General features: G+C 45.2%; 1 protein-coding gene across 2 annotated transcripts in view; it reads right to left on the bottom strand.

Annotated features, from left to right (window-relative positions):
• Window positions 1–24,911, bottom strand: part of PPP4R3A (protein phosphatase 4 regulatory subunit 3A) — a 547,019-nt gene that overhangs the window by 78,244 nt on the left and 443,864 nt on the right. For both annotated transcript variants that reach the window (XM_069637435.1, XM_069637437.1), the window contains exon 13: window positions 21,070–21,257. In XM_069637435.1, coding sequence (XP_069493536.1) covers window positions 21,070–21,257 — 188 coding nt within the window. The remainder of the gene's footprint in view (window positions 1–21,069; window positions 21,258–24,911) is intronic.

The raw sequence follows: 24,911 nt of genomic DNA, 5'->3' as shown, positions 1-24,911 counted from the left end.
CTGAACATAGTAAACAGGAGCAACTATATATGAAGGCACATGTAAAGTAACACTACAATAAGTCCCCGTGGCACACCAAAGAAAACAAATACACAGACACCAAGGAACACTTCCGAGGTGCTGAATGCTTATAAGCATGGTTCTAAAACCAATGCAATTTCGTACAATTTTCAAAACAAATGGATACAAATGATTTTGAATGTGGATAGACCTACACTCCAGATCATGAGGAAACCGACTGAGCACACAATCCGATCTGTGATGTACCATTATGCTAATATGTGGGTATAGTACATTTGGGAAACTAAAAGGCTTAGAGTTTTTACGCAGCCCTCACAAAAGTAAGACCAAGCTATGGATAGCTATGACAGAGCAGTTGGGCTTCAGTTAAAGGAAGGCAATCTCTGGTCCGCAAGTACAGTTTATCCCAATAGAGAACACAAAAGATGACGAAGCACAGAAACAAAAATATCCATCCTACCATAAGTAGGTTATACATAAAGCATACATTTCAAATAAATACTTCAGTTGCAGAACATTATTGCAGTCTGTATGGTCTCGTTCCTGTTTTGAGTAGTCTGTTGCAGCCATCGTCTTTTCAGTAGTGCAGAGGTGCAGCTCCACAAATATTTCCTCCAGCAACTTACCCCTCTCACCATCAGTTGATGGGGGAAAAAAAACTATGAGGGCGTAGGCATACAGGCATTGTGGGTACCTGTACAACCAGGAGAGGGATAGTGTGTTAGGAACGCCCATGTCAACAGTATTCTTTACCTGTAAGACGAATACTCCAGACCAACGACTAGATGGAGGGATATGGACAGCATGAGATTCTAAATAGATTCACAAGCAACAATATATGCCATTTCAGCCAAGTAACTCAACGCCACCCAGTAACCATCACTGGAAGTTCCCCTCCAGTCAGTCAGATGGGCATTACATTGTGGGTATGCAAATGAGCTAAAACGTCAGGCCTTACACACATAACACCACATATAGTAAAAGGACTTAGGCAGACCCTTTCCACTATTAAGCCAAGTGTATGACCTGTACCTGTTGGTGAACTCCAGCCATACCGGCTGACCTGAAAACCACCAAGCGCCGGCCTAACAATGGATGTTTAGTGGCCATGTCTGGGACATACAGCTAGGCTAAGCCAATTTAAATCACAGGTGCAGGACTGGGCTCAGGGCGAGACCATGAACACAACAGCCATTTTAGGCCCGTTAGGCCTGCCTCGTGGACCAGACACAGGAAAAGGAGAAAAACGAAATGGCTGGGGATAGGGCAAAAAAAGCATTAGTACCCCAATGGCTACCTGGCTACCATATGTGTACGTTCCGCTACAAATGCTCCCTGTTAAGCCAAAACTAAATTGCAGCTGCAAAAAAACCTATCACACAATGCAAATCGTACCGTGATGCAATCACTCTGGAAACAAAATGGGTGGCTTTAAAAGCACCTTGGTCTTCGGATAAATATGGGCTAACCGTGGACAACACATCAAAAAAGGCTGCAATGACAGTGCCTTTGGCTACAAAAATAAAGAAAGCGCCATGAAAAGCAGGAAAAAGCTAACATTGAATTCTGTACCAACAACGTTAAAATTAGACTTCGAAAAGGTAATGTTAGTACAAATTGCCACACACAAACAGTCAAGACAGGGCTAAAGCAGTGAGTCAGTCATTTAACTCAAAACAAAAATCCTTAGTAAATGGTGCAGAATTTAAAACAAATGTATTGTGTATTTGTAAGGCGCTTATACAGCAAGTAAATTGTGTTTCAAAGCGCCCACAGGGCAACAGGGAGGGAACATGGGAATGAAAAAAACAGATAACAATGAAAGATGGAGGCAGCCCTACTAGGCCTTGTGAGCATTCCGAACGTGCAAGTGCATAGGGAGAGAGAGAGAGAGAGAAAGGATGAGGGGTTGGGGGATAACATCAAGGTGTACCAGGAAGCAAGTGCTAGGGTGTGAGAAGCTGCAAGTGCCTAGGTGAGTGGACAGCTCCCTATAAATAAGTGCAAGCCTATGAGGACAAAGGCCAGTGGGCACCAAGGCAAGTGCTGGGAGCGGGCGGAAGGCTGAAGGCGATTGGGTGTGGGAGGCCAGGGCCCAAGCAGACACAAGGGCCCTGGTCACCCATCTCAGCAACTGTGGCCTTTAGCAGAGGAGGGATAATGGAAGGAAGAGGGGAAAAGGAAGGTCGTGAGGAGCTTCCAAACTTTAAGGAGATACAGCTCAAGAGGAAGGGCGAGGCTGTTCCATAGGAGGGAACCTGCTGACGAAAGAGATCGGCCACCAGCTCGCTGTTTAGCAAAGCGCTTGACAAACAGATTTGGTACTGGAGGAACAAAGATCTGGAGGGAGTTTATTTAGTGAGAGCAAGTTGGAGATGGCAGCATGGTTCCCGGCCCCAGAGAGCCTGTTATCAGAATGTTATGCTTGGATGCAAACCGATGCAAACAGACCAGTCACAAAGCAGGTGCTTTTTGAAACCTCACGCAAAGCTTTTTATCCCACACTTTAGCCACCTCTCCTGCCTAGCCCCTCACTAATTATATACGTTACACCACATGGCAGCTGTGTCAGAAGGGCACAGAAGTGGCAACTGCTCCGGGTTCAATATACGTTCACGAAAATGGATAAACATCTTCTTTAAAGAATATACATGAGCTGTGAGCAGGCCGCATCCACGCTAACTATACTTGAGCAGCAACACTTATCTACTTTGGAGGCACAACATTAACTCGCCTGCTCCCACTTTTGGAGGAGGGCTGGGAATGTTGTGGTCGCAAGAACCAAGGATGCAAAAGGAACTGCTCCACCTTCCCAGCGCCACACTAATGTGTCCAGTCAGAAATGTGCAAAAGGAGCTGGACGTCTGTAGTGGCATTGTCCTTATAACATCCTCAGCCTTTGTCATTTCCTCTAAAGCACAGTACCTTCAATGGAAGCCAAGCTAGCCTCCACTTTGGGTCCCCGACCGAAAGATGTAGCTGTCTAGTGCGTGTTGCTGAAGCAATTGAGCTCCGAGTCTAAGGGGCTAGGTTTGATTCTCATGCTCTGCATCACTGAGCGACTTTCGAGGGATACAGTTTGATGATCAAACTGTGCTAGGGTGCCTTTGGAGTCACTGCCCCAGGCTCTCTGCGCTCTCATATCCACCATCTTAAGGACATTAATAACTATTGAGCAATACGTCCCTTTTTCAAATCCCTTGCAATGAGGCTCTTACTCAGCACCCAAGCTAGCTCCAAGCTTGCCATTAGCAAACCTCTAAATTCAATGTGTACATAAATCGAGAGGGAATAATATTTTGTATAATTATCAATGCTACAAAACATCTCCAAAATCTAATAAATCCTGCACAGGCATGGTGTGATCAGGCAAAAGAAAAATGTATTCCCAGTAATGTTCTTTCTATTGTAGAGGAGCAGTTAGATGCTATCACCGGTTCCCACCCCCTCACCACCGTCATATTCGAACAGTCGGAGAAAAATCAATAAACGGGACCCACTGCATCGTTCCCATACCGAATCGAGTGTATGGGCAAACAGTATGCACTTAGACAGCCATACAGAAAGCATCTTCACACTGACAGCGTGGAAGGATGTTGCATGGAAGAATGCTATATGGAAGGACGTTAGGAAACATTTCTCTTTACTGCACTTGTCCTTCCATCTTTATGGAACCCCCAAACCTTTTGCTTTTATTTGTGATGCTGACATGCTCCTTTTGCAGTGCAGTGAAGCCTTAAGCTTCACTACACTGGCTTTTGCTCATATGTTATGGGGAAACTGACATGTCCTTCAGGCTGTCAGTACTGGGAAACATTGTTTCCCTTAGTCGTGTTAGTATTTTGGTTACTTTGCATCACTTGTGGTAACTTTTGTACAACGCAGCTTACACTGCAGTACAATGGGGTACACTTTGTTTTGCCATAGACTAACACTGTGGATTTCTGGTTACTCTAGGTGTGTTACAAGGATAAGCTGGGGGCAGAAGTGACTTTGTCCCACTTTTTGGAACTTTTCGTTTTAGCTTTCCCACGATTACTGAGTTTGGCTACTTACTAACTGTGGCTACTGGTCAAACACGGCCATGCCATGAGTTTTTTCACTTGTCCTTTCGCCATCTTGTTCTTTAGCCTTCTTCATGGCCTGTGATGCCAGGAAAAGCCTTATAAGGACTTCGTGCCAGGGAAAGCAGAATCTTTTGGTGGGCTACTGGAGGGGTGTGTGCGTTTGCTGGCAGGATGTGGACTGGGACTATCTGGTCCCAATACACAAACTGGTTTCAGTGTGTCCGAGTCATATGCATGAGTGTTGCCACCAGTGGTTCAGATAAGGAGCAAAAACTATCCAGCTGTGAGACCTGCGAAGAAATCTGAGACCTGTCGGAAGAAAGCCTGGCTACCAACTTCTGCTGCGGTCCTCGAGGAGCCCTGTCTTGCTGAAGATCTTTAGCAATCCTGCGAAGGAGCTGCGACCCTGGGAGTGGAGGGAACATTCATTCCAGAAGTCTGCTCAGTACCATGCAAAGAAGACCCATCAGAAGTGTCCTGGGGCCGTCCAGTGGCTGACCAGCTCAGAGTTTGGGCTACTGTGCTGCCGACGTCACGGTTCAGAGTTTCGACCTGGAACTATGGGGATCCTCAGTTGGCCCTACAAGACTCAACTCTGCGAAATCTAGGCGTCCAATTATCAGGAGGACCTGAGATAGAAGGGAAAGTCTGACCGCAGCAGTGGAGTCCCTTTACGATGCTGTGCTCCAGTGACCACCATCCGAAATCGCCTACATGACCGAGTCCAGTCCTGAGGGGTCCTGCATCGAGTTTTGATGCATTCTTCATTCGAGAGTCTTTGCAACAGTGAAATGCACCAAACAGAGATCAGCTAGAACCTGCAACCCCTGCAAACCGAGGACTGCGACTATCAGCGGGAATAGCAACCTCAGACTCTCTCCCTTTGTCCTGCCAAGTCTGGGGAAGAATCGGTGTGCGGGGGTAAGTTACAGTGATTCTTACCTACCCCTAAACTCCCATTACAAGTCTAAGGGCTTATGATAAACTTTATTCTAACAATAATGGCTTTGCCAATGCAGGCGTGTGCAAGACTTCTGAAAGTTGGGACTACTTCTGTTAACTAGTTTAACTTGTACTCTGACTATTAGAACCCTTCACTGGACCCCAGAGACCCTACCTGCATTTTTCCTGCCTCAAGTTATCTGTGGAACTTCACCTGAACTATTTAGCAAAAGGCCCCAGACAACTTGGGGCTGGACATTTTAAGTAAGGGATCATTCTCTGTGGCCCTAAAGTGCATAACAACAACCTTACCTTCCCAAGAGTTTGATGTATAGTATGCCCTCTGATAAGTAAACGTATATGTATTTGCTACTGTTGTGTGATATCTCGACTTGAGAGTAGTCATTTTTCTATGGTGTGTTTGGCCAATAAATGATAATTGTATTTTTATACATCCTGTCTTAAGTGTTATTTGTGATTCCCACTGTGTGAACTCATTGTGGACCCTTTACAAGCTCACCACCTCTGAAGAACTTAGCCTAGACCGCTAGTCAATTCTACCTAAACTGGTTTAGCTACAGGTCCCCAGAGCTGTCCCTGTCACAATATAGATTGGCCTTCTATATATCTGTCCACCAGGCTACAGTATAGAAAATATGTCCTAACAGATGTTGCCTGCCAAGATGTCAGAATGCATTAGAGATTATGATGGATGGACGTTAAAGTGAAATCCAATGAGGACAAAGTGATGTCAGAAAGAAAAGATATGAATTTATGCCAAAACGATATACTGAGACATAAGAATGTAACGGAAGCACTAAGAGGAACATGTACCTGAAGCTGAAGTAATCGTGGATCTAAAGAAGATTAAGAAATTTACTGACTAAAAACTGTAAATATGCAGTAACGCAAGGTAGAAAGAAAACTTACAGAAGCTTGCTATGAAGGAATATATAATATGGCAAGGATGGCCATAGTAGGAAAACAGACGCTGGCTCAAGTTGAACTTACCCAAGCTACCTCAGAGACAGGACGAAACTGTTGAATCAGGAGACGCAGCTCAGTGTGCACAGCTGATGAGTCAAGGTTGACCCCGAGTTAAGGATGCTATTTTTAAAGGATAAGCACAGAGCACAAAGGGAGTACTTGGACCAATTGACTGTTTTGTCCGCTATAATCAGTACTATACGTATTTAGAGGTAGTTCAAGGTGTGCACTACAGATAAGGGGTAGCCTATGATGTCCTAATCCGTATATGTTCTAGAAGTAGATATGTTCCCTTAACCAATCCCTCCCCTTAATAGGTTTTGTATTTTGCCACGTAGAATGACGTCATAGATTACGCATATTGGGGTACAAGACCTCTATGTAATTAAGCTTCTATGCAAATGTGCATGCATCAGTCTGATGTCTGCTAGTTCACGCTACTTTATTAAATTGACAAAGTAGCACTTTGCCATATTCTTCGAGTTTGTCCAATTATTTGGTCCGAGATCATTATTGTAATTCCATCTAGCACAAAAGATGCTTCAAGGTGCTAGAGCCCACTATGGATTCTCAATCCACAGATTCCTCACATGAATAGATATTCTCCAGCACCATTATTTAATGGGAAAACGTTGCCAAGGGGAGTAGTGTAGGATAACGACCAACCTCTCTGATGCTAGTTCTTGACTCCCGGCGTGACATCACCTCTGCACACTTAGCAAACACTGTACCCCTAATTCAGTTATTCCCTCTACCTGGCAAGGAAAACCACAACATGTGGGAACATTTAAAGCAGCAAGCTGCAAGAAACCAATTTTTTTTTTAAAGTATTTTTTTTTTTAATTTTTAAATGTGATGGACCAAAAAACACTTCCACTTCCTTTCTCCCTAGTCCCACAAAGGACTATTCAATGTACCTCCCTGTTTATTGAACTTGCCCCTCTTTTTTTGGTTTTGCGCGTTCAGAAGAGTGGTAGGATGGGAAAGTGAAAAGGAATCTGTGGGAGGAGAAGCCATAGAAAGAATATCACTGGCAGGTAACTTTTGCTGCAATTGATTGCAAACTCACAGGTTCGTCTTCATCTTAGTAAATATTTGCTGGAGTGTTGAAAGCACACTCACAAAAGCAAATTCGGCAAAACCTCCCGGCCAAAGCGAGCGTCCCTGCCAGCTAACAAATAGAAACTATAGTGCTTAGAAAAATCTGCACAAAGAAGTTGAACCCACCACTACAATGCAGAAGAGGATCCCACCCCTCTGGTAGAATGAGCCTGAAGCCCTGGTGACACCTCTATCTTTGCATAACACTCAGTTATACACAAAACTATCCATCGAGACAAGGTTTGCTTATTTATAGCACGTCGCAAATGTGCCTGAGAAAATTAAAATGAGCTGATCATCCCAACAAAACTTTGCTGTTCTGGCTGCATACAAACAGAGGACTCTTGGTTTCCAACCTATGAACCCTCTCCTACTCAGGAGGCTGAGAAGGAAGAAAAGTAATTCGATCTTTTGATTTACGTTAAACAATTTAAGGCAAAAATCGAATTAAGCATGAATGTAAAGGCTCGAAAGGAAAAGCTAGAGGAAAATCAGGTTGAGGCCTCATGAAGGAACCAAAAATTGTGTCGTAGGAAACATGCTCATTAAGCCCTTCAGGAACTGTGAAACCAAAGGAACCAAGAAAGAAGTTTGGTCTAGAGACCTGTTGAAAACAGAAAGTTCTGCCAAGTATCCCTTTACTGCGCACACCTGCAGCCCTAGTCAAGGAAAACAACTCCAGAACCACTGAAGTGGGACATGACCCGTCATTGCCCCATTCTCTGCAACATTCCTCAAAATTCCTTCATCTGCACGCATAGATGACCTCTGCAACACTTGCACATTAAGCTCACGGCCATCATACCTTATCAGCTCAACGGCTGCGCATGAAGGCTGTGATTCTGTATTTGGGCAAGCATGCAAACCTTTGGGTCAGGACATTTAAGTATGCCCGCAGAGGTGGACAGATGGCCATCTCAAGACGGTCGGGTAACATCCTCTTCAAGTCGGGGTTGATTGGAATCATGCAAGCCTAAAACCACCTAAACCTCCAGAGAATGAGCAATAAGATTGAATCAGCATGAACACATGTTATTTGGCATTTATATAGCGCTCTAAAAAATCATTGGTATGCCTTAAAGCGCTTGGGTTGAACGCCCTCAGAGACCGTGGTCCAGGCGAGTCGAGAGAGTAGGGTATTTTAGGGTGCTTGGGTGTACTCAATATGTGAGCAGCTGATGAGATTGCCTGATGGTAGCTGCATCCTAACATTAAGTGTGGTGGTATTGAGAGATCAGTTGAATGTGTGCAGTCTGGTGGTTGGTCTCCGAGACTGCATTCTGGTGGCTTTATGCCTGTGTAGGACGCTTGTGTGCAGCTGGACTGATTCTTACATGGGGTGTAGCTGCGTTCTAGCAGGATGTTGAGGTTATCATGGAGTATTGTTCATATGCGAGCAGCCCGGCCGAAATTGATCGAGGGGTGTAGCTGTGCTCCATTGTGCGTTAAGAGCAGAGAGTGAGCCTAGTGATAGGAGAGGTGAGTGTCTGGAGGGGATATGTTATTCTTACCAGCCCACTGTCCCGGATTACATACCCGCATTTCGCGATAACTGCACTCAAAGGGAGATGGCACAGGAGGCAGCAAGGAATGTGTAGTAGACTCAGGAAGTGGATAGTCAGCAGTCATATCTAGCACCTGCAGGACGCTAGAGTTGTCATCTATGGTAACAGTTTCCTGATTCTGTCTTGGTGACTTATTAGTTGCTTTCAGTGTTGTAATTGCTCGGTATCTCCTCGAACATTTGTCCACAGGCTGTGATTACTTTCCAGCGTAATGTCATTGAGGTCGTGGTCCATGGTGTTGTAGGGTTTCAGTGGCCTCAGATGGTATTAATCAGTTTTATGGAAAGAGCCAGGTTTTTAGAGCTTTGCGGAAGGCCATGTGGTCTTGGGTGTGTCGAATGTGTGGTGAGGGTGAGTTCCACAGAGTTGGTGCCAAGGTTGAGAAGGTGGATCCTCCAATCCTGACTGAATTGAAGGTTGGCATCACTAGTAGGAGGGCAGTGCTTGAGGTTACGCTGAGTGATGGGAAGTAGGGTTAATCTTCTCTTGTAGGTACGTTGGGCCAGTCTTGTGCACTGCTCGGTGGGTAATGCGAAGGGTTTCAAAGGTGGCCCTTTGTCCTACAGGGAGCCAGTAAAGGGTGCAGAGAGTAGGGGAGCTGTGGTCTGTGTCCCATGGCGAGATGGAGTTTGGCAGCAGCATTTTGGGTTCTTTGGAGTTTAAGTTGGTATGCCGGTGCTCCCAGGTATAAGGAGTTGGTATAGTCCAGTCATGACATAATGGACATAACAGAAGGGAGTATGATGGGATAGGTGAGGTAAAGGAAAATGCGCCCAAGGAGTTTGAGGTGGTAGTGACAGGACTTTGATACATTATTGATATGATCGGTGAGGGTTAGGCCTGAGTCCATAGTGCAGCCAAGGTTTATGACTAACTATGAGGGAGGGACGGGAGAAGGGATGTATTGCCGCACACCATGATTTCAGTTTTATCTGGGTGCAGAAGGAGGTGGTGTGTCATCCATCGGTCAATATCATTGAGGCAAGCTTCAAGATCGGGATGAGGGCTGGTGCTTCCACATAATGGAAGTTGAAGGTCTAGTCTATCAGGAAAGCATCTTCCAATGCCCCCTTGTGGGAAATTCCCCTGAGCAGAAAGGTTAGCACTTCGAGTTGTCCCTCATCGCAAACCGAAGTGGAAGTGTTCACCAAGGGTCAAAGATCTCAGCAAGGACCTCTGTGCAAAGCTCCCACTCATGGGAGACCAAATCCTGCCCTGCTCCACACCAAAACAAAATCTTCAGCAACATTCTGACATCTCACCAGAGATCTGCGGCAGCCACTGGAGAGGATGCTTTCTCCATCCTGGCTTCCAGCACCAGAAATTGCAGAATGCCATAATGCCCAGGAGGCAGAGAAAGGTATAGGCCGTTAGCACATGTGTGTTCTGGAAACAAAAGGACCATCTATTGAAAGCTGGCGGCCCTCTCCTTGGGTGCAAACGCCTTCCCTACCAGAGTGTCAAGGACTGCTACAATGAATTGGCGCTTGAGATGGTGTATTGGAATTTTGGAAATTCAGGAAGAAGCCCAAGGCATGCAGTAGTCTGCAGGTATTTTGGATGTTACCCGACACCTGGCCAGCAAACAGCCTGAAGGAGTCAGTCCAAGTAGGGAAAGACATGAATCCCGGCCCTCCTAAAATAAGCAGCAGCCACAAACTGATTAAGACCCTCAGGGCAGAGGTCATCCGAAAGTGAGCACCTTGAACTGGTAATGGGAACTGACTATCACGAACCTCAGGAACCTCCGGTGCTTCGGGTGGATTGACATTGGAAATAGGTGTCCTGACAGGCCAATGACACCAACCAGTCCTGGCTCTGCACAGCATGGGGAATTTCTCTAGTGAGCATTCTGAACAGTCCTTTCCTGACAAACTAGTTCAAGCCCCTTTTTCCAGGATGAGAACTGCTGCCTCATCCTTTTTTTGGCTCTAAAAAGTACCAGGTGTACCAACCAGTTCCTTTCTCTGAATCCGGGACCCCCTACACTGCTCATTTGGCCCAAGAGAGCAGCCAGCCCCTCCTGGAGATCCCATTCCAGATCAGAGCTCAGAGACAAAGTGTACTTCAGGGTCTGTGCAGAGGCCTCTGGGTCTGAACAAGCGGTTGTCATCAAATGGGAGTGGCCCTCAGTTAAAGATACTCTAGCAGTAAGACAAACCACATCCTTTCTCAGAGAGAATGGAGACTCCCTCGTAGTCAAGATTACTATTTTGCCCAACACCAACATTACTATCCATATAGCAGCATACCGCCCGGCAGGCCCTCCGACTTCCATGATAATTTAATCCATCTCCTTGGGGAAAACCTGAAAAACACCACCAAATCCATTCTCTGGGGGGGGGACTTCAATCTGGGCTTCAATGATCATGAAGATAAACAAACCAAAGCCCAAGATAAAGCTCTCCAGGTCCTTGGCTTCCAGCAAAAAGTAATCAATCCCACCCACTGTAAAGGTCACATCCTAGACTGGGTAGAAGAACATAACTGCAGTGTGGACATCAGCTTCAATACTCATTCCCAGTGGACCAACCACCACAACCATATCCATTTCTCCATCCCTACCAGCAGTAATACGGCTAAATCATTCACGCCTGTACCACCTGCTGCAGCCAGATGTTCACAAAACCTAAACAAAGACAGGATCTGTCCTTACTTAAGCAATTCCAGCTCTCAAGCCCCCATTCGCTTCAGACACCTCTGTGCTGGCCGAGCTAACAACTCAACACCAGCGCACTCAAAACTGCAGTTGACACCATTGGCCCGCTAGAGAACTAGAAAGCCAAAACAAGAAACATGCTAATTCTTGGTTCTCCAATGAGCTCAAAGAACTACGTGCCATCAAGCGCAAAGCGCTGAACAATACAAAAAAGCCATTGTTTTAGCTGAATTTTCGCGGCATACAACGATAGGATCTCTAACGCTACAGAATTAAGAGTTGTTTGCCATCTATAAAGAATTGGCCATGCCGGTCACAAACGCAGGAGGACGTGAACGACTAATCCTGGTGCACTAGTGTCCAAAAAGCCATGATTAATAAAAATTGATCTCATACAGAAGATCAACTCCCACCACAAGGCACTTTCCAAAGACTACGTGCCTGCGGCCTATACAATCAGCACAGGTACCAAAGAGAAAACTTCTCATTCAGGGAAGTAACCGAGACAGAGGTACTGGACATCATTTGGAAAATCAAACTGTTCAAATGCAAAGGCGACGTTTGCCCAGCCAATCTCAGAGTGTGCGGACACCTTAGCCCCTTTCTTGAAAATTTTCATTAGTGCCTCTTTCAATTCCAACACCGTCCCTGCATGCCTTAAAGAGGAGTGGGTTCGCCCACTACTAAAAAACCTTCCCTAGACCCGGAGACATGCAACAACTACAGACCTATAACCACGGTCCCATTCCGTCTGAAAATTCTAGTTACCTATATTCAAATCCAGCAGTTTTTGGAAGCCAATAGCATCCTGGGCAAGTGGCAATCAGGTTTCCACCCGAGCCATGGGATAGAGTATGCCCTACTTGATCCAACTCAGTAACATAATGGACAAAAGCAAGGGGAGACTTATGAGAGTCTTCTCGGAACATGCATGCGCAGCACCCACCACCATACACAGTGGTGTCCCGCAAGGATCCTGTACCACACCGACTCTATACAATAGATTTACCCTACCTTTCTTCAATCACTTTGATGATCGAGGCATAGCGTATACAAACATTACCAATGACACTCAAGTCCTACTCCCTCACAGGATACTATGAACAGGACACAGCTGCTCTAGCCAACATATACGCAGCCATATGGACATGGATGGCAGTGAATGGCCTATGTCTCAACTGAGATCCTCCTGGTAGGCACCAATGACACGCTCAAACTTCACCCTCAATATAGGACCTTCAACATTGATAATACGCCTATCACTGTGTCATCAGCAGTCAAAACACTAGGGGTCTTAATTGACTTCTCCCTGTCCATGACGCACCAAGTCTGTGCCATTGCATCCTCTGCAGCACTCGCCACCAAAATCATCAATGCGGTCAAACCCTGCTTGTCAACTAAAAACTGCTTCGCAATAGCCAGGGCTACCATTGGTGCCAAACTTTACTACTTTAATGCCCTTTTCCTGGGAACTTTGTCAAAGAACATCAACAGGTTACAAGTCACTCAAAACAACACCCTCAGAACCGCACTGAGCATCCCTAAAAGGGAATATCTCTCACAGGTAAGAAGAGATGTGCACTGGCTGCCAGTCAAAGAGCTTATACTATTTAAAACCATGGCCATCACACACAAGAGCCTCCCCCGCACTGCCGACCGCCACATTCTCCCCCCACCCCCTCACTTATCCCCTTATCCGCACCACTCCAACCAGATCTACGTCCTTACGTTCAAAAGAGCTAAGGCGGGAGGCTCCAGCTTCCAACATCTAGCACCCAAAAACTGGAATGTCTTGCCCACATCAATCAGAAAGGAAGCCTCATACACAGTCTTCCGTAAAGCTCTCAAGACCAGACTCTTCAACTAATAAATGTGCAATAGATTTCCTGCACTCCTCAAACCGTAGTTCGCTTATTTCTAAGTACTGCCTGTGAGGCTGACCGGGTTCCCCTGTAACCACAGACCCATCATGCCCTACACAATTTTACTGTCACTATAAGTCTAATGTCTTGTCACTGTTTTCCCTCCTTGAATTGAAATCTTCCCCACTGCATAAGCCACCAATATCTAGTTCCACTGTACCCAATGAACACCTGCCTAACCCCACCATGCAACTCTCTGTAGTCATTTGTCTTCATTGCCATTATTCTATACTCCTCTCGCAAATAAGTAAGCCTACTTTAACAGCATCACAATGCCCAAGGGCCGTTTGTGCGCTTTATAAATGTAAATGACATGGCCAGTGTTTGCTTGAATCTCTGGTAAAAATCCTGAAGCTTTCCGCCATTAGGCCCTATGCATCATCAATGACATCTTCAGAGCACCCAATGTAGCTGCATCCAAACTGGCCTGCAGAGCTTGACAAACCACCTTCTTACTGTTGCCGACCATCTGCAGAAACCCACCATGACATACCCCTTCCGGTAAAGGCGTCAATGCCTCAAATTATTGACTGAAAAAAGTGGGAGTTCTTGGCCAGGGAACATGAGTTCACAGTGTTTAAGGGCATACTCCCTGGCAAACATTTTCTTGGCTAGTGCATCCATCTTCGTCCCTTCCCTATATGGAGGGAGAAGAAAAAACAAGGCTTAAAATTAACTTTCAACAGCCCTTCCAGGGAGAGTTATTCCCTCAATGAATTATTCTTCCCTGCGCTGGCTTGCATTGTTTTGTAAGGTCCTTGTCGACTGCAAGTGGTCGAACAAGGCCTCTGCCACAGAGCCAGAACTGGATATGCAGTAACATTATTAAGAGGAAGGGCAGTTCCAGACGGCGGACCTTTGTCCAGAATATCTGTCAGCTCATACCCATACTAACAGTTTAGCTGACGAGCCCCAAGGGTTAAACCAGCCACCACATGCTCACCTACCTTCCTAAACTACTGTTGTGCTGACCTATTTCACCTCGACAGAGAAGCTCTGTACGGAACAACTATTCCCTGTGGGTTAGTGGGACCAACTAACCCTGAGACTAACTCAATTTTGGTGCAATCCCAGACTGGCAGTGCCTCTCCATTGCTGCAGAAGCCCAATGCCAGGGCTCGAGAGTCCATAACAGAGTAATGTCTGCTGCGGAATGAATCCGGATAAAAGCACCAGGAGACCCACAAGGACCTTACAGAAGTAGGAAATCCTGATCAAGAGTCCCCTCACCAGAGAGCAGGACTGAGGGAGCAAGGAAAGTCCAACCAGTGTCAACGGTTCTGCATCAGTGCCGTTTGCGAAGCACTGAAACCGCAAAGTGCTGCTGAATGGAAGAGAGCCCGTAGTAGCAGACGACCTTCCGGGGTACTGCCACAGGAGCCCTCCAAACGTCCTTCCTCTTGTCCCCATGACTGAGGCTCAGGAACCAGGGTCTGCTTGGCTGTAGCAAGACGGAATCCAGCTGGATCACTACTGTTTGGGATTGGGGGTAGTTACCTTCTTGCCTTATGTCGTGCTGTCTCGCTTGAGGCTAGCACCTGCTTACACTTTCTGAGTTGATTCCAACTCCTTTTTGCACAGGCTTAACAGCTTGTGTGTCTATGGTGATTTTCGGAACTATCTAACTTTGTGCAAGACTTTCATCCAAGAAGAGCATCAGAACTATAGACTTTGTCCAAATGACTTTGGCTATCTTGGCTCCCTAAAAGCACTATTCTTAATCCATTGACTTTGGCATTGCTTCTCCCTCATTGGTTGTTAACACTTCTACTGCTGGGAAAGTCTTGCCTAGACTTCATTGGAGGATTAAAAATTGTCCTGACATTCTAAGAAACTGTTCTAACCTTTTTACTTTCCTTAACCCTTCCTTTCTGCACTCGGCCTACAAAGTATATTGGTGTGATATATAAATGCAAATATTATCCTTGTGATTTAAGTCACTTCAGGGTGTAGGAGAAATGTATTGAGCATATCCAAAGAGTATTCGCCAGATTTATTGATTCTGAAAAAATAATTCTAAAGTTTGCTTGAATTGTTACAAATCAATTGCCCTTTTAAACAAAGCTCATTTAAAACTGATGTTCAATAAATAAATATTTAGAACTGAAACCTTGAGTGCAAGTTTTCCTTGGTTACTTGTATTGACTGATGTCATCTGTACAGCTCACATTTACCCCTCTTGAGATAGGCCTGGCTACTCAGTCACACTATCAACTTGTGTAGTACAGACCTACACCAATAGGTGGGTTACCCAATGCCAAGCAGGTAAGTCTAGTGTAGTCTCAAGCAGTGCGACTGCACCAATTGTTACCTAAAACGACCTGATTCAGAAGCCAACGCTGTCTGATCACCACAAAAAAGATTAAACAAGGGGGTCCAGCCCCGCACCCACCCAAGTACTGAAGGCTGAAGGGAACAGGATCTCCTTCACCAATGAAGGTCATCCTCAGACTGGAAGAACCAGGTCTGCGACTGGCGCATAATAACCTGCATGTGGTCCAGAAAAGCAATCAAAGTGTTAGCAGTGATTGAAGCAGATGCATCAGCGCCAAGCGCAGTCATGAATGACTGATGCCTCGAGCAACAGTTAATGTTGAGACTGAAACCATCACAGTTGAGACTGTAGCCGTTCAACACTGCCTTTGAGAAAATGATAATTTGATCCCTAAAAGGAAACTAGGCCTTAACTTAGTTAAGGGAGTCTGAAGAATTCTCGTGTTCCTCTTATAGGTTCCCCCTCTTCTTATAACTTCACCTGGGCCTTCTTGACCCCAGCGACCCTCACGCATCCTCACTATCCGATGCCCTCACCAATCTAGGATTCTGTCAATGCATCACCTCCCTACAAATTCCAAAGGATGTATACTAGACTATCGCTGACCACAACTGGCAAATCGCTACCAGAGCCATCACTCCCCGTCCTTGGTCTGACCATTACATCTTCTCCGTCCCACAGCCTGCCAAAATCAATACATCCTCCAACCCTCTACCTCCTGAAAAATCATGCAGCCATGTACAAAGGCAAGACAGTAAGACACAAACTCCTGGGACACACCCAACCTCATTGACATTCGGACAAGGAAACGTCAAGCCCAACTCGCTTGGCGAAAGGACCCAACCGACCTTTTAAAAAATGAGTTCAAGACAATTGCCAAACAATACAAGACAGCCATTATCACAGCCAAATCCAACCCCTTTAACTCTAGAATAAACAACGCCTCCTTCAATTCTAAAGAAATATTCACCATTTAAAAGGGAACTAGAATTTCCCATCTCTCCACCCACCATCACCAAAGACTCATCAGGGTGCTCGGACATCCAAGATACACTCTTAGGCAAAATCGACACCCTAAATCAAATTCTTCATCAACAAGCCACATTCAAGAACAACCAAGCAACCACCAATTCCAACCCAACTCCTCCCCTCCCCACTCCCTCCAGCAAACCACTGGCCTTCAAAGGCCTCACTGAAAACGAAGTCACAAAACTAATGCAGGGCCTGAAACCTTTTAAATTCAAAAGCGATATTGCCCTGCCTCCCCCATTAAAGATTGTGCCGATATGCTCACCCCCATCAACACTGCCTTCTTTAACGCCTCATTCGCCTGCAGCACTGTGCCAGACAGCCTTGAAGAAGCCTGGGTTCTCCCACTTCTGAAAAGAAAACTACACTAGACCCAACTAACTACCGGCAAATTACAACAGCCCCCTATCTTCTCAAAATTCTACACCATACTGCCTACCTACAGGTTCGGCAATTCTTGGAGGACAATAAAATCCTAGGGATGCACCAATCAGATTTCCGCCCTGGCCATGGAACAAAATCAGCACTGCTAGACCTCAAGAATCACCTAGACAAGATTCAGGAAACTAGCGCCCTGCTCCTCCTCCTAGATCTATCCGCAGCTTTTGATCTGGTCAACCACCAAATCCTCTGCAAACACCTCACCACCCATGCCAACTTCTCCCCTCCTGCCACTGCCTGGATTGCCTCCTTTCTGGAAGGCAGAGTCAGGAGAGTCTTCTCAGACACAGCCAACGCCTCTCCCTTCCCCATCACCTGCAGTGTCCCCCAAGGCTCTTGCATCGCTCCCACCCTCTACAACATCTTCACCAGACCCCGCTTCAACATCTTAGACTCCCTCAGAATAGCCTACACTAACTATGCCGACAACACGCAATTCCAAATCCCCACCCTCTTGGCAACTACCCAGAGTATTCCAATACTCTCAACATGTACACCCCCATCCATGCACGGATGGCAGCAAACAACCTGTCTAAAAAGTGACAAGACTGAAATTCTCATTGTCGGCTCAACCCATGCCTGCAAGTCTCAGCTCTCAATACACCCCCTTCCAAATTGACCAGTGTGCGATTCCAGTCTCAACAGTAAAGACACTTGGTGTCTACCTTGACGCCTCTATAACCCCATCTAGAAAAGTGAGCTCCATTGCATCCTCGGTGGCTTACGCAACCAAAGTCCTTAAATGCAGCCAGACCCTTCCTCACTCAAAACAACTGTCTCACCATCGCCTGCACCGTCATTGGCTCAAAGTTAAGACTACTTTAACGTCCTCTTTACAGGCAGGTCTAACAGCAATATCAGAAAACTACAAACAATTCAAAATAATGCCTTGAGAGCACCCCAAAACGAGAACACATCTCTAATGCTAGAAGGGAAACTCACTGGCTGCCCATCCAGGAACAGATCCACTTCAATACGTTGTCCATTGCACACGTGCCTTGTTTGTACAGCACCTCCCTACCTCACACAATTAAAGCCCATTCCATTACACCTACCAGGACCCCCCTATTCAGACAGACTGCTTGTGCCTAAAGTGAGAAGATGTAGAGGTGGAGGATCTAGCTGCCATTACTGCCCGGCCAAGCTTTGGAATGACCTCCCCCCCAACTTCCTAAAGGGTCGGAGAAATCCTACTGGGTCTTCCGCAAAGACGTCAAAACCCAGCTCTTCTCCTAATCCCCGACTACCATGCAGTCAACCTCCCCCTTCCATTTAGACAACTAGCCCTCCCCACCCTGGTTTGTTCAGAATGACCAGTACACACGTAACAGTTTTAACGTGCAACCTTTTCTATTGTAACCGTACCTACTTCTCCCTGTCATTCCACCTATACCTCACTGACTAATTAGGTTTCCCCATTTCTGTACTTGACTTGTATGTGCAACAGCGCCTCAATGCCTCCGGGTTTTATGTGTGCTTTACAAATGAAAAACCCCGATGGCTTGGGACCAGGCATAGTGACACATGTAAAAAATAAAATGTTGGCAGTTTGCGAATGAGCAGCCTCCTGAGGGCAACGAAAAAATGAATTGAAGTTGTGGAGGTGTAGAGTTTGCCATTTATTCAGGGGCGTCGTCACATCCGGAGTTGAAATCGAGCATCAGAGGATGGTCGTCTGCAACACTACAAAACTCACCATCCGCCCAGCAAATTTTTCCAAAAACAGCTGGTGCAGGGAATGTCTATACAGATGTGGAATTTCTGGGTAGATGTAATCGATTACAACTTAATACATTAAATTGCAGTGTGCAGATAGGCAGTCTTATGTGGAAAGTTTTGGACAGCCTGACTGATTTAATGAGAGACCTTTATTGTACCACAAGAGTTCTAGGACACGTGGATACTTTTTTGTGCCAAGTACATAAAAGTCTCAGTAAGCAGTCCCCTGATCTCTCATAGAAAGCATACTCTAGTCAAGGGAGACTGACTCCTCTATGCACATTCACCTCAGATGCTACAGGGACTCTTCCCCCCCCCCCCCCCCCCCGACCCGTGCCCCCTTCTCCAATATGCTCGGAGGGCGGACTGTCAAAAATTGACTTCCAGGTAACTGGGATGTACATAGCCAGTGCTGCCACCTAGAGTGCAGCTGTAGACTAATTAATGCAAACTCACCTGCAGCGTCAAATACAAATAACAATGGTACTCTACCTTCCTAAAAAGTAATTCACATTGCAAGTAGAAAAGGTTTGCTCCATCAAGGTGCCCAGGACTTCTGCAATCCTCCCCCTTATACAGTAACAAATCAAGTTTAGGTCAGTGAAGAATGCAATCAATTTTCTGCAGAGCGTTACAATAGGACACTAGCCTTTGGCCTTCAACACCTCATTTAGTGTTTCTGAAAACATTCTCTGAACTGCTACTCCTTGAATGCTGAGAATGAGCATCATTAATGTCAACTTTTCCACCTATCCGTTCAATGATCCTTTCCATCTACCTGCTTTGCCCCTCCACCATATCGCTAATGTAAGTTAAAATAAACTAAATACACAACACTACTGCACTTCTGTCTTTATTTCTTATTGGAACGATCATGTCCACAGATTCCCAAAAGACTCTAGATTCATAAGTGAAAAGAAAAGCTCCTCTGCTTGTGAGATTGTGGGCGATAACCCTCCAATTGGCAGAGTATGTTTATTTGCCTTCAACATGCTCTCTTGCAAGTTGCCGAAGATCATACCACCGTTTTGAGGTCTTGGACATTACTCATTGGGGCTATGACCAAATGCATTACAACCAATATCACATCCTAAATATTATTTTAATTAGGCAATGGGGTTCTATGGGTGAAAACTCCAAATTGTTAATACTTTTGTGTCCATTCAATCAGCATGCCCTGCTTAGTCTCGCTAAAGTTTTCCTTCTTCATGAAGCCATACTGAAAGTGGTAATAAGCCTTGCGATAGCAAGCACTCCTTCCGGGATGGCAGAAGCTATTACAAACTTGTACGCGGTTTCCAGGGTGTGCAGATATAATAATGCACTTGCATGCAGTGCTGGAAATGGAAACAATTGGGGGGTTTGGGGGGGAGAGGGGCCGTCACCTCTTTGGAGGGGCGGTGTTGTGGGAAGGTGCGGGTGGGGCCAAGGGGCATGGCCCCCAGCCAGGTTGCACAACACATTATCTCTTCATTGAACCCAATCCTCGCAACTTGCATAAAACCAAAGAGCATTATGGGGACATCATAATGTCCACAATTTTAAATGTTAAATAGGTCTTCTATTAATTCAGTAAGAAGCCCTTTTAAGTGAATAATTGACTTCTGTTTTGATTGTTCCCAATATTCAACCTAATAAAGAGATGTCTGTAAATTGCAGGACATTTATATCAGTCTGGACAGCAACAACAGTGTTTGTGAAGCTTTGGCAGTTTCCAGTGCTGACACTTCTGAAAGCTTGTTGAAGAGCTTTTTACGTGTGCGTCCGATAATGCAGCTCGTGATCTGCTTGGTAGACTTCTGTGCGAGCCCCTGGGCCAGAGGAAAGAGCAGCACACAGTTATAGTAGGCGTAATCTGAGCTTTCACGGGCAGACTGCTTTCAGAAGACTAGGCAGTGTTCCTAAGTGGCACATGCTCATGTTAGGTAACATAACACAATGGATGAAAAGGTAGAGGTGGGCAGATAACGGGAAATGCTCTTCTGCCTGGGTGAAATCTGGAGGGTCAGAGCAATAATGCAGAGTTTTGTACATTGCACCAAAAATGCTTACCAAGATACAGATTTAGTACTGACAAAAGTTCCACAGGCTAGTAATACTCATTTAACAGACAGTACATTCCCACTCCATCATTAAATATCACAATAACCTTGGATCTAGTGCTTTAGAACTGTTTCAAAACAACCTACAAAGAGAAAAGTCCTCAAACTGCATCACAATATTTGTTGGAAAAATCAGTCTTAAAAGTGGCCACACTCAAAAGTATATTCCTACAGCGGAGGAGAAATTAAACATGGAACAAATCCAGCTTTAAACCCCATAAGCATAGTAAAGTGCTTACATTTTTTCCTCTCCATGAATTTACTGATGGCGTCCATGTCATCCTCATTCTTTGCTTTTTCAGATGGCAGCACCACTGCTTCCCCATCCTCAAGCTCATCCTCATCTGTATTGAACCACATTTCCTCTTCATCCTCCAACGTTCTTGCATCTCTCCGGTACCGATGATTCCTCAAGATAGAACGCATGCTGTAATAAAGCAGAAGGAAAAACAGTTGGCTTTATGACCAGTAATCGTAATTAGTTTTGTAAACATTTATAATTGTTTAATACTACTTTACTTGGCTAATGAGCATGTGTTGTGAATACCAGTGCAAAGAAGTAATAGATAACATAACAATCAAGCAGTGTTAAATAACTCAAAAAACTGCAATATAAAAGTTATACTGACCTCACCGCTGGGTGCTGGAACATATGTAAGATGTGAATGAATTACTCACCTGCTTTATTCACTTTTGGAATTGAATCCGAACTTGGGATTGTTACAGCTCATTACTGCTTTTTAAAGAATGCTTTAAATATCTTTCGGTATAAATAATTCATTATATAAGTGTTTACTTTGATACCTGTATTTACTGGTTTCATTGCACAGCTCTACAGCTCACGCTACGCCTCTTAAAATGAGCCTCGCTGCTCAGTCACACTACCAACGTGTGTAGTAATGGCCTATTTTAAAAGGTGGGTCTAATACCAAGGAGATAAGTCTTGTGTAATCCCACACCTGTTGGACTGCACCAATTCTTAACTAACAAGGAGAAATGTTCTTAGGCCACAATCTGACGATCTGCAAAGTAATGAGCAGAAACTCAAAAGGTGATGCAAAGCAGATGTCCTGGAAGAGCTAGTCAGCTCACAGGTTGCTTCCAGGACACTTCCGAAAGGCAGGATCAGCGTGCAGGGGTCGGACTGGTCGGTTACACCAGCCCAAGGGTCGAAGCACTGACAACGGTCTTCAGGAGATCGGTCCACAAAGGCAAGACTTCACCATGACTTGGCTGGAGGCAATGCTAGAAAACTTTAATGGTCATACTTGTGTCTTCAGTGGGCTGCAACGCCTTGTAAAGGTCTGCAGTCCAATCAATCTGAATAGCTACAGGACAATTCCTTTATTCTAAATTCGATCCAGGGTGGACCCCCTGCCCACCAATGTAAAAAATCAACACCATTCAAAAGTGTTGTGCCATTGTTGACAGGCTCTTGCCTCTCACCTGCCCAGCAACAGCAATACGTCTGGCTTGAGTGGATGGAAACAAGAGTATGCAAAGGGCGCCTGGCGGGGTCCTGATATGCCCAGGAGGGTATCTGTATGTAGATTGCTAGAAATCAGGGTGAGAGATCCGAAGGCAGCTAGTTTTTGGAGCCATTTTATTTAGCCTCCAAAACGATTTTGCACAGATGAGTATATTTAAGCATTTACAAAACTTTCGATAAGCACGAAAGGTTGGTGGACAGATATTTATTTTTTTTGCGGAATACATGTTAGTATCGTCCACTTTTCTTGCCGAGGAGCAGTTTCCACAGTGATGCACGAATATAAAGTACAGGTAAGTGATAAAGGGTTTTAACAAGGTGCGACCCAGGACTATGATAAGTCCGGGGGGGGACAAGCATCGGTGAGTCATGCAGCCCATTATGCTCTCTTCTGCATCTTTTGTATTTGAGAACAGACAGCCTAGGCACTTCCAGCAATTCCCACCTGGTGCACTGTCTCTTTGCAGTCCACTCGCGCACTGTGGATGCTTTTAGTCCATTTTTGCCACCATTTAAACAAACGCGCACGGCAGCACCTTTGTTTACAAAATGATTGCAAAAACATTACATTTCTAAAACTATGGCACTGGCGATTTCTAGCGAAATGTCAAGTCACGAGAATAACTATTTATAGTTCACTCGCACAAGCGTAGAGGCTTTTAATCTTGTCTAGCAATAAATACAAACGCGCACAGCAGCATTTTTTGCAATTGTTTTGCAAAACCACTTCTTTTGCAAAACAATTGGAAAACGCCATTTGTCGACACTACGGAACTGGCAACCTGTAGCATCCCGCCTTGATCCAGCACAAGTATACCTTTAGCAGTGTCTAGTCATGAGCACCACACTGCTACGTTACAATGTCTGGGACTTCACAAATGTCAGGTTGCTTTTTCTCGTGCATGCTCCCTGTATTTTGAATCACAGTAAACCGTGCTTTAGAGCCTAGAGTTCACCATGGGTTCCTAACTTGATTCCTGTTACCCACAGGACACTAAAATGATAGCCCTCTCACCTTGTGGCTACACCGACAACACCACTCTTGTAAGACACCCACACCACCGGTGTCCCTCCTTCCGGGTCCAACACCCAGCACTCTAAACACATACCATGCTGGATGCACGTTGGCCCACGTTTCGTTTTTTCCTTTGAAAACACGGTCTCCCCCTCTTATGGAGATGACGGTATACTTACTTTTGTTTTCACAGCTCCCTGAGAACATAGGCTTTTTTAAATAGCCTGAGTGACCCTATTCATACGAGTCCTCTGTCACTTGCAGACATGCTGCCAAGAGTCCGGCAACCATAACAGGACTCCAAGCACATCGTTCCCGCTGCACCTCAGCAGACGGTAAGCTGTTCCATTGTAATACACCTTCAGTGTATTTTTAGGCACAAATCAGCCATTATTGATTAATATGGAAATGAACCCTCAATTATTAGAGATCCTGACAGCTATCCCCTTCCCCCACACATTACCTTTACGGACAGAACCTCTATCAAGTAACCATCCTGATGAAGGCCACTACCACCTCGGGCTCAATCCAAGCCCAGTTTGGCAGAAACACAATCGTGTCGATATTCTGTGGCACAACCCCTGTGTATATGTTTTTATAGATAGTGTTGTGTACACCTTTGTTGTCTTAGTACCCCTGGACTTATCATAGACCTGGATCGCACCTTGTTAAAACCCTTTGTTATCACTTACCTGTACTGTATATTCGTGCATCAATGTGGAAACTGCTCCTCGGCAAGAAAAGTGGACGATACTAACCTGCATTCCGCAAAAAAAGAAATATCTGTCCACCAACCTTTCGTGCTTATCGAAAGTTTTGTAAATGTTTAAATATACTCATCTGTGCAAAATCGTTTTAGAGGCAAAATAAAATAGCTCCAAAAACTTGATAGCTGCCTTCGGATCTCTCACCCTGATTTCTAGCAATCTTCATGTGGATAGAAACAAGACAGCCCCAGCCAGCATATAAAGCAAGATGCTCACACCTAGGCTGTCTGGGATACTCAAGGTTGTGTCTGGTAAAGGGCTTACTATATGTGGCATTTCCAGACAGGAGAGTAAGGCGGTCAAAGGACAAGGCTAAAAAACGAATGGCACAGCAATTTTGAGCATATAGTACTCAAAATGGCAGCATGCAGCAAAATGCAAAGTGCATGCGGGAAAAAACGGGGGGGAGGCGGGTGGGGAATTAGAAAAAAAGTCTTTTGCCACCAACCAGTCTTGGACGCATCATGAAAGTAACAGAAAGGTTACTTAAATAAAAAAGGGAAAGCTACAAAGCACCCTTGCCACACTTCACTCTAAGTGGCGTAAGGCGCTGCGAGGCTTACAAACCAGGAATCTTGCAAAAGTAGATGTAGTCCACCTACACTAGTAGTGTCAGAGATTGAACAATCCCCTTAAAACAGATGAGCTAAGCAAGGGAAGTAAAGCAAAGAGGCTTTACTAGCCTCTAAACGTCATGACAAATCAAAGTTTAGGGGTTCCAAAGATTTCAATGGAGGAAAAGTTGCAGAAAGAAAATCTCTCAGCTTCATTAGGAAACATGAAATCAGAATGAAGACAGCTGATCAGATT

This window comes from Ambystoma mexicanum, chromosome 14 (assembly GCF_040938575.1).
Source record: "Ambystoma mexicanum isolate Mex_15411 chromosome 14, UKY_AmexF1_1, whole genome shotgun sequence".
NCBI classification, from domain to species: domain Eukaryota; kingdom Metazoa; phylum Chordata; class Amphibia; order Caudata; family Ambystomatidae; genus Ambystoma; species Ambystoma mexicanum.
Note: the sequence above shows the minus strand (reverse complement) of the source record. Positions and strands in the feature narration are given on the sequence as shown.